The 18,628-nt window shown below is 44.1% G+C and overlaps 1 protein-coding gene across 1 annotated transcript in view; it reads right to left on the bottom strand.

The window, feature by feature from the left end:
• The window catches only part of LOC110209357 (protein zyg-11 homolog A), a 30,063-nt gene extending 12,256 nt beyond the window's left edge, over positions 1-17,807 (bottom strand). Inside the window, exons 1-4 of the mRNA XM_020987795.2 lie at positions 17,547-17,807; positions 14,573-14,738; positions 7,319-8,073; positions 5,590-5,730 (exon numbers count right to left, since the gene is read on the bottom strand). Coding sequence (XP_020843454.1) covers positions 5,590-5,730; positions 7,319-8,073; positions 14,573-14,738; positions 17,547-17,636 — 1,152 coding nt within the window. The 5' untranslated portion in view covers positions 17,637-17,807. The remainder of the gene's footprint in view (positions 1-5,589; positions 5,731-7,318; positions 8,074-14,572; positions 14,739-17,546) is intronic.
• Positions 17,808-18,628: the final 821 nt, after the last annotated feature.

Below are 18,628 nucleotides of genomic sequence, written 5' to 3'. Positions count from 1 at the left end.
AAACATCATCAATACCACCACAAACTCATTTCATAACTATCAGCCCTTGCACAAATGGCCTTCGAGACAGAGAAGAGCGGCCCTGGCCAGATATTCCACAGCTCCACCCATTCTTCCCATTCTCTTGGGAGGCAGACTCACTGAGGACCACATGCTGCCTCTGTCATGTCTGGCTGTGTGACCATGAGCTTCGGTTCCCTCATCTGTAAAAAGGGAGGAGCAACAGCCACAACATTCACCTTAGAAGGTTTTTGTAAGGATCACATGGCACGTTAATTTGAAGGGGCTTTGCCAATTCTAAAGCCCTGTGCACAAATGAGTCATTTTCACATGGCCAAAGTCTAGAACCGTTGCTCTGGCTCTCATCCAAAAGGATTCTACTAGTCTACAACTCCACCGTCAATGAATGCATCTGTTTCTTCACAACTCTTGAAGAACTGAGTTTCCTTAATTATTTCTGCCAGTTTGAGGGGGTACCTCAGGGTTGTTTTAATTTGCACTCTGTTAATTAGGTGAATAAAATGTTTTCAAGTGATTATCAAATGGGTGTCTCTCTCAAAAATTATCCAGTCACAGACTTTGACCATTCACGTGAAGTGGCAATTACCGTTATAAATGTCTAACACTTCTTCACGGATGCTTTGATCTTACTTTTCCCAATCTATTATTTATCTTTTCATTATTTTTACTGTACATTAATGAAATCAATCACATCTATTTCATACCCCTTTTCTATTTAAGAGGAAAAAGCCCTGTTACTGTCCCATATTAGCACATTTTCTTCCATATTTTTAAAATAAATTTTTTTTTTTGTGACTAGGCAATGGGGTTAAGTGACTAGCCCAGGGTCACACAGCTAGTAAGTGTTAGGTGTCTGAGGCCAGATTTGAACTCAGATCCTCCTGAATCCAGGGCCAGTGCTCTATCCACTGCACCACTTAGCTGCCCCTAAAATAGATTTTTTTTAAAAAAAGTCTAACACTACTATCCCACTGCAATTCACTGAGGTATCTGGCATAAGAGATGGGCCTAAACTGCTGACCCATTTTCTTGGACACATTTTGAATGCCACGAATCCTTTCCCCAATTTTTGTTTCCTATCAGCTTAACAAGCATACGTTTTTTAGAGTTAAGCCTCTCTTCAATCACATGGATCTGTTTCTCTGGGTTTTTCCCTGGTACCAGCTAACATTAATGGCAACCACCTGGTAACAGTTCAAAGCCTGGGACTGCAAGACCAGGTTTCTGCATGAACCCCTCTCCCCCATACACACACACGTACCTCTTGTTATTCTTGCCCATTTAAAAAAAAATACATTTCATTATTATTTACATAGTTCTATCTCTGAACAGTGGAGACTCCTGCCACTTGCTAGCTACTCCTCTATTTCAAACAAGTCCCACCCCTGTCCCCATCCCTGCCCCCCCCAATATCCACTAACTAGCTATGTGACTTTGGATATGTCACAATCTCCTCATCTGAACAAACAAGGGAGAATACACGTACTGCATTGGATTATTTAGGGCTGTGGTGTCAAATTCAAAACAGAAACAAGGCCACTAAACTACTGAACTATGCATGTGGTTGTATATTGATTTAGAAAACCATATATTTTTTGGGGGAAAATAAAAGGGGTTAAGTGATCTGTCCAGGGTCACACAGCTAGTGAGTGTCTGAGGCCGCATTTGAACTCAGGTCCTCCTGTCTACTGTGTGTTCTGTCTACTGCGCCATGTAGCTGCCCCCCCCCCCAATTAAATTTTAAAGCACTGTGGGCAGTGTCTGACACCTCTGGTTTAGGGGATCAAATGAGAATGTACACAAAAATTGTTTGTTAAGCTTAAAACACTGTAATAAACGGAAGCAATCAGGGTTATTTCCTTCAGTCCTGGCAGTTTAATAACTGTCCTTTATGCTGGTCTTGAGTGTGTGTTAAGTCTCAAACAGTGGATCTTCATCTTAAATGAGGTGGGGGTTTTTGTTTTCTTTACTGCTAGGAAATAATGTAAACAACTTGGTGGGTTAATCTTGCATCTTTGATTGGACTGAACTCACTGTCTCTATTCTTTCTTGAGGGCTGAAGAGTTTTGTTATATCCTGTTATCTGAATGTTTTGACCTCTCCATTTCCAAAGCTAATTCCTCGAATACTTTATGACAATGGAAAGAATTTCAAATATAATGTCAAATATAAGTTGGGGAAGTGGGCACCCTCGTTTCAAACCTATTTTCAGTGGAAAGTTTTGGATATAAAGAGTGACAACAAGACGTAGTGGCTAGAGGGTGGCCTCAAAGGCAGGAAGCCTTGGCTTCAAGTCTTGCCCCTGGTACATGTCAGTAACTGTGTGACCCTGGGCACAGGTCATGTGACCAACCAGAGCGGGTGACTCAAGAAGAATGCAGCTGTAATGCTGGCCTGCACTGGTGGAAGGAACTGCTCACAGGAAGCTCCTCACAAGGAAAAACATCGCCCAGATTTAATTTGGAAAACTTCTAATGTTTCTCCCTCGCATCTTAAGTTGGTTCTTTGCGTAAGCTGCTTATTTTTCACTGTGAGGAAATCTTTCTCTTTTTTATTTTTTTTTTGTTTTCCTAATAAACATTTTATTAAAGAGTTTTCTTCTCTAGTATTTATATAATGATGCAGACTTTCTGGCTTATACATCTCATTATGATCTTAACAACTTTAAAACGGAAATAAAGACCCATTTATTTAACAAAGGTTCTTCCTGTGATCCAGTATAGTTGCAGCAAATCCACAGAAATACCTCAATCTCTTAAGAATTTTCTTTTTCTTTCTGGAAGTGCAGTAGCTGCTAAGAGGTCTGCTGTCCCTGCTGAGAGTCATGAGAGTTCTGGCCTGCTCTTTTTTCTGCCCTTGGGCCCATCTGCCCCTCCTTAGGAGGCCCGGTGGCCCCCTGTTCCTAGGGGCTCACCCTATCAGTGCCAGACAGAGTAGACACCCAATCAGCTTAGCATACTGCTGGGGCTCATGAGATGCACCAATCGGGCCTCCCTGGTTGCAGGGATCACAGGCCAGGGTCCACACACCTGGCATCATCTGAAGAATTAAAGTTAAGCATTACTCCAAAGACAACAATGAGGAGCAAAGCAGGGACAGTCCAGAAGTGGCAAGAGGATATCATCAGAAAGGTGAGTGAGCAGGTAAAAAGACTGGCCAGTCCCACAGAACCAGTGATGGAGAGGAGAGCCATCTATGTAATACCCAGAGCTAGGGAAAGGCTTCCAGCACTTTGGGTGGAAGGTGGACCCATTAGAGAACATTTATGGAAGGACACAAACAGGCTGAGATCTACATCATTCAGGGGAGGACTCACATTAATATGGTCACATACTCATATAAAGAGTTTCTTATACTAAAGCAGCTTTCCACACCTGGTGTAAACTCACTGAGGATTTACAAACCCTGTGAGATCAAGAGATTAAGAGATTTCCTATGGCACTTCTGGTCACAGTGATGATGGAACATGAACCCAGAATTGTGAGTGAGACAGTCCACGACCCAGGCTCTCTCCACTGGGCCACCTCCAAGACGATGGGTTGGGATCTACTCTTCTGTCTGTAAATAGTCTCGATAAATTGATTCTTCATTTTGGGACTTGGCCAAATGTAGCTGTTTAGATAATCCAGGTCAGGTGACTTTTTTTTTTTTCTAAGAGGCTAACTTTTTTTTAAAAAGAAAACCAACTAGTTTTATCAATTCAATTATTCTTTTATTTTCTACTTTTCAACTTTATTATCTCTTTTTAAGAATTTCTTCCTTTTTTCTTATTCTAATGCCTTATTTGGGTTGTGATCTTAATTCATTTCTTTTCTCCCTTTCTCTCCTATTAATGTAGGCATTTTTCATGATCTTTCCATATAAATTACCAGGGATCCTTGAAAAAATCATTTTATGTGTGCTATGGAGCCTGGATATCAGAGTCCTGAGAGATTCACAGTTCTGTGCACAGTCTTCTTTTGCTATTATATTTTACATATGGAAATGCTCATTTTATTTGGGTGTTAAATTCAGAATAAAACAAACATTTTTTGTTTTTGTTTTTACAAAATTCTTTGCTGATAATAATAACTAGAAAGAAATAACTTCAACATTTCACACTGTATATGAAGCTTAGGTCCTTAACTTGCATTCTGGAGCTCTAGAGATTCATAATAAAGCTGTTAGCTTTCACTTTCACTTCCATGCCAGCAGGGAATGCCTAAGAGTAAGTTCTCACCACCTGCTGAACTGAGATGAGGTGAGAGGGATAGGTCACAGATCTCATCTAATCCCACTTTCTCATTTTAACAAAGAGGATATTATGGCCAAGAGTTACACCCCTCCCCACTTTCAGTATTTTACTGTTCAATTTAAAAGTAACTAGGTTGTAGCTCCCTGAAGTCAAGAATCATGCCTTACTCATCTTTGCAGCCTGGAAAACCCTACTATAGGGTCTTACATAATGAGTCCCCAATGAAATGAAGCATTTGAATAAAAACGAAGGACATGCATTTATGGAAAATATAACAACCATCTTGACGTCATCATTGCCAACAATGTAGGGAGCCCCTACAGTGCTAAGGCAACGAGAATACAAAGTGGTTTAGGACACTCCTCGGCTTGAAGAAGGACCCCAAGTAATAGTCAAACCCAGTTTAGTTTTTACATTTTCATATTAAACATTTTCATTTCATCTCCATCATCCAACATAACCATTTACAAGACCACATACCCATCCTTCTTCCCTTTTACTTTTCCCTATTGCTAAGCTTGTGTTCCTCCATCCTGGTCTCAAATATACTGTGATTCTTTACAAACTAAGCCAAGATTTTCTCTTTAACACATACACAAAGACTGCTGATGGACAATCGAGTATAAGTTAAGAACCACATCCTGCTTGACTGAAGAACTGCTTCTGCACCAAGGTTACCCAAATGTCCACGGCCAAAAGTTCAGAAGCACCAGCTCCCTTTCAGACAGTGTTTTCCAGTTTACAAAGTGCTCTGTCTCCCAGGACTGTCCCAGAAACAACATCAAGCAGGCTGCACCATTGGCCTTCACAGATCTCCTCGTTTTACAGAAATTGAGAGCTGGGGAAATGAGGTAACTTAGGCAAAGTCCTACTTAGCCCAGGGTTTCTGAAGTCCCATACAGGGCAGTCCTCCCTACACTCCAGACGCCTCAAGTGTATACATTATTTGACACCCATGAGCCACGGTCAGCAGCCACAATGGCCTGCTTGCTCTTCTTCCCTCCCTGTGTCTCTCACCCCCCCTTTGGCAGAAAGGCTTCCCTGCAGGGTGATGCTATGCACCAGGGAGTGACAGCTCCTTAAAACCCTGAAGGCATCTTGTTAGCAGGCTTTACCATTTTCCCCCCTCTACACCATACACACTAGTGGGTGTGTACTATGATGATCATCACTAGGAAAACGAAGCCTCAATAGAAGCAGGCTGTTTTTCTCCATCTAGTGAGTATTTAAGTGCCCCCAGTGAACCAAACCCCCCACCGATTCCAGGTTTCTAATCCATGTCAGATGTCAGTTAAGTCTAAGGACTATTCTTTTCAGATCAGGTGCAGTGTTACCTTTAAAATAGCGGGCTTGGTTATTTGCATATAAAATGTCTGGGTGAAGAGGCGAATGAGGGCTTCCTTCATAAAGCACACTCTCTCACTGTATCTCCTCAGAGCTTCGGAAATCTGACTGACATTTGCCCCTCCTGCAACCTTAAAAACAAAAGGGCCAGAAGACGTGAGTTTTTCTTCTCTCGGCTTTACAGACTTTAAAAACTTCAAATTTAACTATGAAGTTACTTTAAAGATGACTCCTAGACTCACAGAAAGTAATCAAAGAGTACCTAAAAATATGAGAATGAAACTACTTAGAGGTACTGATACATTAACATTTTCATTCAACCTCCTTATTTTAAAGGTAAGGAAAATAAAAACTTTAGAAAACATTTCAACTGAATACTATTCAATAGCTATAATTGTAAGTTTTTAAAAAATGGCAAATATAAAAGAATGATACAAGGACAGATAAGGGAGAAAGAAAAGAAATCTGCTACCAAAAGGGCATTACAGAATAAACAGGCTAAAAAAAACCAAGACATGAACTTTTTGCTCTCTCATTGAATATCTCTCTAGTCCACAACAGGAACACTCTATTCCAATGGATAATTTTGAAAAGCTCTGTGGTTTCATCAGTGTTGGTATTTTGTCCACCGGTAAAGATTCAGTTTCTTCATCAGTTGTCAGGGCCAAGAAAATTTATCACATGAGGACATGAGTCATAAAGGCTGGTTCTGGTAAAACAGATGCACAGCCCATGGCTTGGTAGGCCCTGGGCTCAGCAGACATAGCCTTGAAGAACCCAATCACCTCCAAGCTACAAGGAATCATCCAAGGATGTTTAATGAAAAGTAACTCATAAAATGCAATGGTGAAAATGCCATTCAATAGGTAGTCCGCAAACTTAATTGGCAATGAGGTGGTAAAGTGGACCTAGTGCTGGATCTAGAGCCAGGAAGACCTGAATTCAAATCCAATCTCAGACAATTATTTGCTGTGTGACCTTGAGCAAGTCACCTGACCAGTCTGCCTCAGTTTCCTCATCCATAAACTCAGGGTAGTTGTGGGGACCAAATGAGATAATATTTGATTTAGTAAGTGCTTTGCAAACCGTAAAGCATCAGGTAAATGCTGGCAATTACTATCACCAGACTGTGAGCTCCCAGAGCAAGGATGGGTTTTTGCCTTTCTTTGTATCTCTAGAACTGAGCACAGGGCCTGGCACACAGCAGGTACTCCACAAAGGCTTGCTGACTGACTGGATTGGGAGGGAGAGTAAATGACAAGAGACGTGTGGCCACAAAACAGCTGATTACCCCACATTCCCCTCTTTCCTAACAGTGGTACCTAGCAGTCTCAGCACTCCTTTTTCTGAACAGCCTACAGAGCCGTCCACCTTCACAGGCCTCAGAAAAGCATGTCCTCAAACTGGACTGCGGGAGGGAAGTTCTTTGAAGGCAGAGATTACTTCATGGGATCCTAGCTCTAGGAGGCCAGCCGATCCAATCCCCTCATTTTACAGATGAAGACACTGAGTCCCAGAAAGGCAGTAAAGGACAGAGGCAGGATTTGAACCCAGATCTTTCCACTGTACCATGGTCCCAAGTGGGAGCCGATTTCCACACCTAATCACTCCCGGCCTTCCTCAGCAAGGGCAGGGTGGCCGGGTCTGGCACTGACAAAGGGTATTAAGTCTGCATTTCTACCTTCCCTAGTCACCTATGCATGTCAGACTAGAACACACCATGAAGCCAGGGTCTGAGGTAAAGAAGTCGGAGTAGCCAGCATCTGTAGCCAACAGTCCCACAAACTGCATTGCCGGCCGCTGCCGGACAAAAGCTTCGACAGCTTCGTCGGTGATGTGTTTACCCCCGGAGATATCCAGCGACAAGATGTTCGGCAAGATGTCTTTCTGCTGCAGCAAATGAAAGGCCAGGTCTGAGGTGAACTGCTGATCGTCGGAAACATCAAGGTGAACCAGGCCCTGCAGTTCCCTGATGACGTCCAGGATCTGGGGCGTGGGCATCGTCAGGCACTTCAGATAGTGCATGGTGAGTGATTTGAGCCGGTTTTTACAGGCGAGGAGTGCAGAGAGGTCAGAGACTGAGGTGTTAGAAATGTCCAGACTCTCTAATCTGGGCAGCAAAGCGACATCTGCCAGGTGCCTGTTCTGAAAAGGGATGTTGGAAACACTTAAAACCCGAAGCCCAGCCAGCTGGCTGAAGCGTGGCACCGGGGCCTCCGCAGCAGGCAGAGTTCCCGAGTTCAGCACGAGGCACTGAAGGTGTTGCCGGGCCCACGGACTGCTGCCAAGGCCATTCAGGATATCTGGGATGGAGAGGTCTGCGCTCACACCGGCAGCATCCAGTTCAATAATTCTGTGATGGCAGAAGGCTTTGTGGAAAGCAGCAGCAGAAATCTCGGCTTTCCGGATGCACACCTGCTTCAGCTGCATTTGGTCACCTTGAAAAATGCCCACAGTTCGATCATTCAGCTTGCCTGCAAAGGAATCGCAATCCAAGCTGGTTAAGTTAAATAGAAACTACTTCTAGGCTAGATTTTAATCACTTATCAGTAACAATGACTAAAGTACTTTAAGTCACCTAAAGGCCTCCTCCCTGTCATTGAAGTAGGAGATAAAGCCCCTCGGATACATGAGATGTGTCAAACTGATAAACTGGGTTTTTCCCACTTTTACACTCTTGCCAAGGCCATGGCCCAGCTCAGATCAACCCTCCATCTCCCCTGGATGTGTGGTCTACTTCATAAGAAGGCCCTCTAGGGCTCCTTTGTACCTGTCCTCCCAGCACTTACCAAAGGGCTTTGCATATAACAAGTGCTTTGTTTTTTCCTTTCTTTCATCCAATAAAAATAAGAAAAAATGATTTTTTAAAAAATGAATATACAGGTCAATCAGATACTAAAGTTCTTTTAGGGGAGGCAACATGGTCAGTCTAATGGAAGGAACACTGGATTTAGAGTCAGAAGACGTGGGTTCAAATCAGATGACAATTATAAAGCACATGACCCACTACAGGTCTCTGGTAAACAAAACATTGTAACTCTATAATCAGTATTATGTGCTCCTGCTTAGAGCCCTTTTAAGCCTCAGCTCCCGGATTCTCCACATTTCTCTGAGGGGGGAAAGAAAGGGCCAGCCCAGAAAGGAAAAGTGATTTGCTCATGGTCACATGACAGTGACTAAGTGTCAGAACTAGGATTCTAACCCAGGATTTGGAGCTCCAATTTCTCTTCACTATTCTTCCCATTTCTATACAATGCCTTTGGAGCTTTTAGTAGAGAAAATCATTTAGGAATATAGCATGAGGCTCAGATAGCTATCATACACACGTACATATGTACATACACACATGTCCATACAGGGGCTCTAGTTTCATGAAACCTAATAGTGCCTCCCAACTAATCACTAGGTATCACAAATGTCTTTTAAAACTACCCCAAAACCCCACTCAGAAAAATTAATTTGAATTATTTTAACTTTAGCATTAATAACAATCATGCTAGATGACAGGCATGCTGACATACATGATGACACAATGGCGTGATGAATTAGTCCAACAACTCAGAAAAGCAATTTGGAACACGCAGAAGCACGACCACTGCGAGATCTACGTCCCAAAGAGACTGAAGACAGAGGGAAAGGGCCCACACTGTAGCAAAGAGCTGGAAACACAGTGGGTGCCCATCTACTGGAGGAAGGTGAACCAATTACGGTGTGTGCCTGTAACAGAATGTTATCCGGACAGATTCAGAGAAACCTACAAGACTTGGATTGGACTGAGGCTGAGGAAAGTGAGCAGAAGCATGAAATCTCTATGGGACGAACCACACACAATGCAACAAGCAATAACAGTGCCGTTACAGAAGCTTTTCTACCTCTCTGGGGAAAGGTGAAGACAAATTTCCAGACAGAACCAATACAATACAAATCTGCTGTGATTCGTAATCTGTATTTGTTACAAGGAAGGGCTTTTATGGGCAGGTGGGGGAGTAGTAGTAAGTGCTGCAAAAAGAATGCAATGAAACATTTTTAAAACACACAAAAGAGGGGCAGCTAAGTGGCCCAGTGGATGGAGCACTGGCCCTGGAGTCAGGAGGACCTCAGACCCAGGGCAAGCCGCCTAACCCTGACTGCCCCTCTCCCCCCAAAAGAGTCTTAAAAGAGAACAGGAGAAAGTTCAGAAGGGAAGTGATAAACCAGTCAAGGTTGGTACCAGAATAAACTTACTGTGTAAATGAGCTAATGTAATCAATCAGCGGCTTCACATACACTCTTTTTCTGGACTTCTTCAGATATGCAGCGCTCGTTTGATGATAATGCCTTATCTACCACTTTTAGGAGAGGGAAATCGCAAACAATAACACTGGAGAAGGGCGTGCAGGAGGAGAAAAAAGAAAACCACACCATGCTGCTGCTGATCTTAGCTCTAAGTATTTATTTCTGGGTGGCAAATGAAGTTAATGTAGGTACAGGATTTGTGCCCAGTATCGGTACTGACCTCACAGGTATTTTAGAAAGAAATGCATAAAATGTTAGCATTTTAATGTACATTTTCTGGCCTAGGTTTCACATAAAAGCAGGAATCTTTTATGGGATTCCCTGACAAACTGTCACCTAGCCTTTGGTGTGGCACCTCTAACTCATAGGGAACTCACTGTACATATTTTTTAAAATAAATGTTGCTCTGACATATGAACTCCTAGCACGCTATCAATGGACGCCCCCCCTCCCCCCACCTATATCAACCCTGAAAACAGTCAAGTAAAACAGAACTGACTTCTATTACATGCAACTTAACATCTTCATGGTGTTCTGTCTGTTAGAAGAAAGGAAATATGTGGGTGGGGTGGGGGGAAGAGCGTCCAGTGTTTCTAATCCGAGTCCTTTCGCCACTTACAATTTTACAGAGCTGTAGTAATTCTCTACGCTATTCTTTTGGTGGTTCTTTGACCATCATGTATCATTTCATACCCAACATCCCCTATTTCTTTACTAGCCCATTACCACAAGGAGCTGTGACCACCATGCTTAAGCACCTCCCCGAGGCTACAACTCAGAAGGGAAAGGTCTAGGTGGGCAGCCAGGCTGGGCCCTCTCACCTCCACTTAACTAGAAAACAAATCTCAGATACCACTTCCTACTAGAGACCCTTACTGATTTCCTCTCATCCTCATTGTTAATTATTAATCTTCCTCCCTCTCAAAATTATGTTATGTATACTTTGTATATGGGGCAGCTAGGTGGGGCAGTGGATAGAGCCCTGGGCTCACAGTTGGGAAGACTCATCTTCCTTCTGGCCTTAGACACTTAACTAGCTGTGTGACCCTGAGGAAGTCACTTCATTGTTTGCCTCAGTTTCTTCATCTGCAAAATGAGCTGAAGAAGGAAATGGTAAACCACTCCAATATCTTTGCCAAGAAAACGCTAAATGGGGTCACAGAACCAGATACAACCGCAAAATGACTAAGCACAATACTTTGTATATATGTGTCTGGGAAAGAGAAGCCATTAACAAATGTTTGTTGAACTGAGTAATTTATTTGTGCATATGTCGTATGTTCCCGGGAACATAGAAGCTCTCAGAACATATTTGAAACACCAGTGCTGCGGCAGGGCTCAGAGGCTTATGGACGTGGGCTCTCCCAACCTACACACAAATGGATCCAAGCCCACAAACGACGAATGACGTTAAAGAAAATCATCCAAAAAGATGCAAATGAGGAAACAGGAAATAGAGAAGTTGTGGATACGAATTTCTCAATATTATTGATACTGAAGAACTGAAAATGCTTGAAAAGACAGCCAACAGTTGCATGTTAAGTGACAATTTGCCAGTAGCAGTAATAATGCAGAACACCCCAAACAGCCAGGAGAGAGAACCTTTTCAATTCTGAGGATGACGCTGGTAAGCAAGATGCACCCAGATATGTTTGACAAAGATAATGTAATAGTCTGTCAACATGACAATGCATTGAGGCAAAAACAAATGGAAATTTTACCTCCAAAATGATGTAATGAGCTTTGGAAGAAGACTGTGTTTGCCAAAGTCACCGGAGGTGACAAACGGTAAACCTGTGTGGTCAGCACACCAGCTTTTCACTGCTGTGTAGATCTAGTTTTTGTTTTAGATAAAGCGGTTTAGCAAACTATATTAATGTACACTAGAAAAACCTATGGCAATTCTTGATGACCTAGGTGTGTTCCTGCACTGCAACCAATTCTTCCTTCTCATTATTTATATTCTCTTCAGGCTCCACTCTTGCCTCTGTCCTTTCTCTACCAGGCCGAAGAAGCCTTCTCACAAGCCACCCCTTCGGCCCCTTCCTCTGATTGGCTGGTTTCTGAGATCCACCATTTTAAGGAATCTGCCCCAGCCAGCCAGGTCCTTAGTAATCCTCATGCTCCACTCGAAACTCTCTGGACTTTCTCTAACATCTTCCTCTTCCTTCCTTCTCCCTTTCATAGCTTGTTCTTACATGCTGTCTTCCTGTGTTAAGAGTACAAACCCCTTGAAGGCAGCGATTCTCTTTCTGTTTGTATTTATATTCCAAGTACAGTGCCTGGCACATAGTAAGCACTTAATGCTTATTGATTCTGCAATATGGGTGTTCAGTTCTATTTAATTGTTAAAGTAAACAACGACTGCCAACAACTGTTTAAGAAACATGTACTATAACAGAAAGAATGTCTCCGTTTTTTAAGTATTTAAGTCATTTCTGGCTTTTTCTGCTAGACAAAAATATATGTCTTCTAAAATGAACTGTATTATCCAATAAATCAGCAATTAATGATTTAAATTTTTTGTTTAATGAGGAACAATGGTGAGGTGACTGGAAAGACACAGTGGAAATACTTCTTGTAAGAAACTTTCAAGTTCTTACTGTTAACATGTCTACTTTGATTTGCCTGAAGTGAACCTGGTGCAGGAGAGTGCTGGAGTCAGGAAGATCCTAGTTGGAATTCTGCCTCGGGGGCCAAGTCCTTTAGCCTCTCAGTGGGCGCAAAATAACGCCATCTCCCAGAGTAGCTTGTGGAGATCCAATGAGATAGCCAAGTAAAACGGGCTTTGCAAACTTCAATGACATAAAATGTCAGCTATTATCATGATGATTGGGAATCATAATGATACAAGCAATTCAGAAAAAATTTCTGGAGCCTACAATTTTTTCCAGGTCCCATATGTGTATTCAAAAGATTTATTTTATAATACTGAACTTTTGAAGAAAAATTGAAATCATGTTTGTTCACTTGTGTATATTCTGTGAATATTAGGCTTAGTACTATAAAAAACTGTTGTGAAGCTGAATCACTGTCCCCAGCCCCCAAATAGTCTAAAGTGACTGAAATGTAAAAACAAAACAAAAAAACCCAAAACACCTACAGTACTTTGCTATTAGATATTAGATATACCAGATCTGTCCTTGGTTCAGACTGGCATTTTGTCAGTGTTGAGAATTCTATGCCACAATAGCAACAAGATTCCATATTTTGGGTACTTTTGGGGTCCAGACCTGTGCTTCATAGGTGTGGAGACCCCTCTCCACTGATCTAAGTCCCAGAAAGCTGCCCAATATGGGTTAGAGACAGGACTCGTACACAAATCTTTCTGATCAATGGCCACAGTCCTCCACCAACTACCTACTTTGTAATGTACAGTGATATTCCACTATATTCATAAAATCACAATTTGTAATTTCCAGTCATTGGGTGCAGTTAAACTGCGATTTTTGCTATGACAAAGTGTTGCCACTAAACTTTTCATAAATAGGTTTTTCTTGGGACTATAAGCCCACTAATGGGATTTTGGGGTCAAGGATATAAACAATTTTGTCTCCTTTTTCCTAAGGTCCCTCCCAGCTCTAAATGCTTCAATTATGCCTTTCCCCTCTCAGCTTAAGCCCAATTTAATCCAACATTAATTAAGCAACTAATATTCAAGAGGCACTAAGCCAGGTGCTGGAGATACCAAGACAAAAATGAAGAATCACTGCCTCCTCAAAAGGACATTAACTTGGGGCAATTAGGTGGCACAGTGGATAGAGCACCGGCCCTGACATCAGGAGGAGCTGAGTTCAAATCTGGCCTCAGACACATGACACTAGCTGTGTGACCCTGGGAAAGTCACTTAACCCCATTGCCTAGCCCCTAACCCCAAAAAAGACATTAACTAAATTTAACACGCATAAGAAGGAAGCGGAGAGAATTCAGATTAAACACTTGATGGGCAGTAGCTGGCAAGGTTTCATAATAAAGGGTCAATTCTAATGCCAAAGGGCAGTTCCGCTAGTTCCTTGGGAAGTGCTTGAAGTGACCTGGAACTCGGTTTCCTTATCTGTAAAAAAGAGGGGAGGGGAGGGGACTAGAAGGCATCTACCAAGATCCCTTCAAGATCTAAAACTATGATCACGTTTGTCTATGAGCTTTCTGGACAGATTCCCCACTGCCCCAGAGCAATTTAGAAGGTTTTTAAAAGAAGCAAAAACCTTTAAGTTTTCTCAGCCTCAGAACTGAAAACACTCAAGAGCTTAGGGAGAATAATCATCACCGCTTAGGTTTACACAAATTTACATTGATCTGTCCAATTTACTTTCACAATAATCTGTGAGATCAGCTGTGCAAGGATTTCTATCCTCATTTTACAGATGAGGAAACTGAAGCTCAGAAACAGAAGAGACTTGCCCTGCCCCAAAAGATCTGCATGACAAACCCTGGACAAATTATTTCCCCTTTCTGGACCTTAAGTTCCTGGTCTGAAAACTAAGAGGGCACTAGGTATTACAAGACCTTTAAAGTTCCCCTTCCAGCTTTGGATTTCTATGATTCTGTTCAGTTTCTAGTTCATTTCTCCACAGGCCATCACAAAACATATTTCAAAGATATGTCCAATTTGTCATTATTTTTTGCAACAAAGCTACGGATCCTAACCTTTACCAGAGAAATTTCAACTGCCAATAGATACCAGATAAACTGCATTACCATGAACTGTCATCATATGCAGCAGTCGATCAGCTACTTCCTGAGGGAAACTTCCCAGCTCGTGCAGGCGCAGGGTTCCATCAGGTCTTTCTGAACAGAACCTGTCCAGGTCAGTAGCCAGGACAATCAGGCAGATGTCAACCAAGGAGTAGGGAGATGCTTCCTCCTACCAAATAAACCCCAAGCAAATACACTTTATTAAAACAAAGAAGCCTAAAATTATTGAACATTAAATTAACACTAGCCAGTTAGTTAAAACAAGTGATTTTTGACATCTGTGATAATGAAATTCAATACATTCAAACTTAAACATTTATTAAGTCCCTACTAAGTGCAGGCTACTGTGCTCAGTCTTAAAGACATGGCATGTATACAAATAAATACAACACAAGGTAAACGTGATGGGGCAAAGAAGAATTCAATCCATACTTACCTAATACTTCATAATCAAAAAGTGGGTCACACACACCATGTGTAATTTCATACATGATGACAACTGAAATGAATCTCCTATTTACCTCTTCTTACAACACAATCTAGGTCAGTGTCAATGTAATGCAGGTAGAGATGATGTTCTCCAGATGATGGCTAGCCAATTTCATCTATAAATTTCTGCTTCTAAACTTAGATTCTTCACCTCATTCCCCATCAACCAAACTCAACCTTTTCCTTCTCTTCCTCAATCCCCCATATTCTGGTAGCAGATGACCTAAAGCCCCTTCTGTTTGTCCCTTCCTTCCTGCTTGCTCATCAGAGATGACGCCCCCAACACCGTGATCACGCCCACTTCCACATTCTATCCTGTGTGCTCAAGCTAGCCCTCCCTCTCCCCAATGGCTCCTTCCAACCAATGCACATACCTCCCTAATTCCACATATAAACACTTCCTTTGCTCTTTAGACCAGTTACCATCATCTCATCTTTTTCCTCTCCTTCATAAAACAACTTTCTTGAAAAAAACCTTATTACCCGATGTCTCCATTTCCCCCACACCCACAGAAACCTGGCTTGCTGCCAAAAATCAGACCTGCCCTCAAAAGAGCTTCCATTCTACTAGATGTAAACAGAGGAGTGGAGTGTATACACACACCCATACATATACACGCCCAAGCAATGACACAAGCAAAAGCTGCTCCTCAAATTGGTGATCAGGAATAATCAAATTCAATGACTTTCCCCCCCATTATGATCCCTGGCCTCTGAAGAATGCAACACTGTTTGATCCTCCCTTCTCACTGGATCATTTAATCTTGCGGTTTCAGACACATCACATTCCTGGTTCTCCACCTGTGCTAGCCCTTGTCTTCTCCAGTCTCTTCTCTTCACCCACCTGTTTAAGGAGAGTGGCTCCTCACGAGGTACACAATGTCTCTTTATTCTTCTAAGGTGGGTCAACTACTGTGGCCTTTTAATATCCCAGCTATCCGAAAGGAAAGCGTCCCAGATCTTGCCCAAAGGGTAAAAGGCCTCTTCCCACACTCTCAGGTCTCACACAGTACTTTGCTGGCACTTCTACGGTATACTCCACATCATATTTATTTCTGCAGGTCTCATTACTAGGTAAGCAACACCTTAAGACACTTATCGCAATTTTGTATCTCCTAGCACAATGCACCGTAATCTATGCCTAAAGTTTGCTCAAGTGTATTAAAATGTATACAGGAGTTCAAAGATAAAAAAGCCTCAGCTAAGATTTTTGCAAGAAAAAGGCTCCAATTCAAATGACTTCCTGGGCTGGGTGCTAGCATTCTTCACTTGGGTCAGGGAGGCAAAATGATTTAACCTCTTTTGCCCCAAGAGCAAGAGGAAGAAGCACTTGAGACTAGAAAGACATTTCCACACCTATTCATACAGTAACATCCTGTCTAATTTCAGGCCTAATGAATGATGCAGGCAGGTAGATTTGTGTTCTATTTGTCCTGATGTTGAGAATGGCTGGGTTTTTTAAGTCTTGGCTTTCATTTTATGAACCAGAAATGTGTTGCATCACCAAGCTGGGAAAGAACAGTTTCTTTCTGAGCTCCTAACTAATTCTAATGTAGCTTCCTCCCTCCGCTCCCCTCAAAAATGAATGACTGGCAGGGGCACCATCAGGTGGCACATAACACAGAGAAAAGAAATTCAAGTTTCAGTGAAACTGTTTGGAAAAACCATCTTTGAAGTCTTCCCCAATCAGCCAAACTAAAAGTTTTCCTGTCCTTTCTGCATAAGCATAGCCCCACTTAACCATTCAAAGCATCCAAACCACTCATTGTCATGTTTTATCCCACCAGCTAGACTTTTCAGCCCCTAGACTGAAAGGATCACCAGGAGGCTTTTTGTTTTTAACTAGGTCTTTAAAGAAAGTTTGAAAAGATTTTACTTTTCCTTCGAGGCTAAAAGTAAGTTTAAAAATTATCACACTTTATCAAGTTGGTTAGTTTGTTTTTCCCAAATTGAGGACTACGTGGAGGGTCCTCATGAGAAGACTGAAAACTTATAGCAGGGAGTGATGCTGGGCTTGGAAGGAAATGTAGGTTTTCAAGCCCTTGGGTCACTCTACAGCCTAAATAAATAAATAAATAAACCCAGGCTCTTCCATCTGGCCCCTCCCCAAACCAATCTCTCCATCTGTCCAGTTTCTCCCCCCACTATGACTGCCCTTAGACGTGGTCTCCCGGTTAGAATGGGCGCTCCTGGAGGCCGGGGCTCTGCACAGCGCTGGACACACAGCAGGGTTTCCCCAAACAGCCTCGCCCTCCCCCTCATCTTCACCTGCCGCACCTTCGCCCTCCCCCCCCACCTGCCCCAAGAATAATGAGAGTTAGCATTAATTAGGCGCCTCTTCCGTGCCCGGAGCTGCGCTAAGCGCTGTACAAACGTCACCTCTCCTGGTGCCTCCCGCCCCGCTCAGTCCAGCTGAGGGGCCCCCCCAGGTACCCCTCCCCCCTCCCAACTCCCCTCCTCGCCCGGGGCGCCGCGGCCGCTCCCCCACCTGGACCACGCAGCAGCCCGGAGGGTCCTCCAGGGCGTTCGGGGTGACGATGGTGCGGGGCCGCAGCCCCGGGTGCAAGAAGTGCACCATGGGGCCGGGCCAGGGAGGCTTCCCGGAGGCGCCGGAGCCGGAGTCCGGACGAGGCGGGTGCCGCGGGGGCGCGTGCTAGGCCGGGGCAGCCCCGCCGGGACTAACGGCCGCCACCGCCGCAGCCGCCGGTGCCAATGCCGCCGCCAATGCCGCCGCTGAGGGGAAACAGGAAATCCGGAGGGGCGGGGCCAGGGGCGGGGCCAGGGCGGGACCGGAGGCGGAGCGGCCGCTTCTCCTCAGGCAGCACGAAAAGGAGGCGACGCGGCGGCCGCCGGCGCAGACGGAGGCCTGCGCCGTACGGGGTAACTCGGCCCACTGAGCAGGGGCCCGCCCCTGCTCTCATCGGCAGAGCTCGCGAAGTCCCGCCCCTCAGGGCCGGCGGAGCTCGCGAAGCTCCTCCTTCTAGAGGCAGAGCCCACGAAGCCCCGCCCCTCCCAGGCTGCCGCTAACGCCCATTTCTCATAGGCTGAGCCCAGGAAGCTCCTCCTCCCAGAGGCAGAGCCTGCGAGGCCCCTCCCCTCCCGGATAGCGCCCATTCAGCTCCTCTTGTCCCGGGCCGAGCTCACGAAGAAACCCCGCCCTTCATAGAGAACGGTCAAGTTAACCAGCACTTCCCTAGGGGGAGACCGAGAGTTAAGCCTGGGGATGGACACGTAAATGCAAAAACCGTCGTCCCAGTCCACAGCAGGCTCCCTTTCTAAGGGAGTGGAGAAGCTTCAACAACTGTACTTCACAACAGTACTTTCCCAGGTGATTCTTGGGTCAGGGCAATGGAGTGACTTGCCCCAGTGACTGCCCACCCAGCTGGAGGTGGCCGAGGCTAGCAAAGATTCCTCCTGCAAGCCCCCTCCTCTCCTCGGCCCCTGGGGCAGGGGTCTCATCACCTGGACTACTGCCGTCGCCTGTCTGTCTGTCTGTCCTCCCCCAGCTGTCAAAATGCCCTTCCCAGCGCCCAGGTCTGACCACCTCCTTCCTTTACTTAGTAGGGCCCT

The sequence above is a fragment of the Phascolarctos cinereus genome, unplaced genomic scaffold (genome assembly GCF_003287225.1).
Source record: "Phascolarctos cinereus isolate Bilbo 61053 unplaced genomic scaffold, phaCin_HiC Scaffold_5;HRSCAF=322, whole genome shotgun sequence".
NCBI classification, from domain to species: Eukaryota; Metazoa; Chordata; class Mammalia; order Diprotodontia; family Phascolarctidae; genus Phascolarctos; species Phascolarctos cinereus.
Note: the sequence above shows the minus strand (reverse complement) of the source record. Positions and strands in the feature narration are given on the sequence as shown.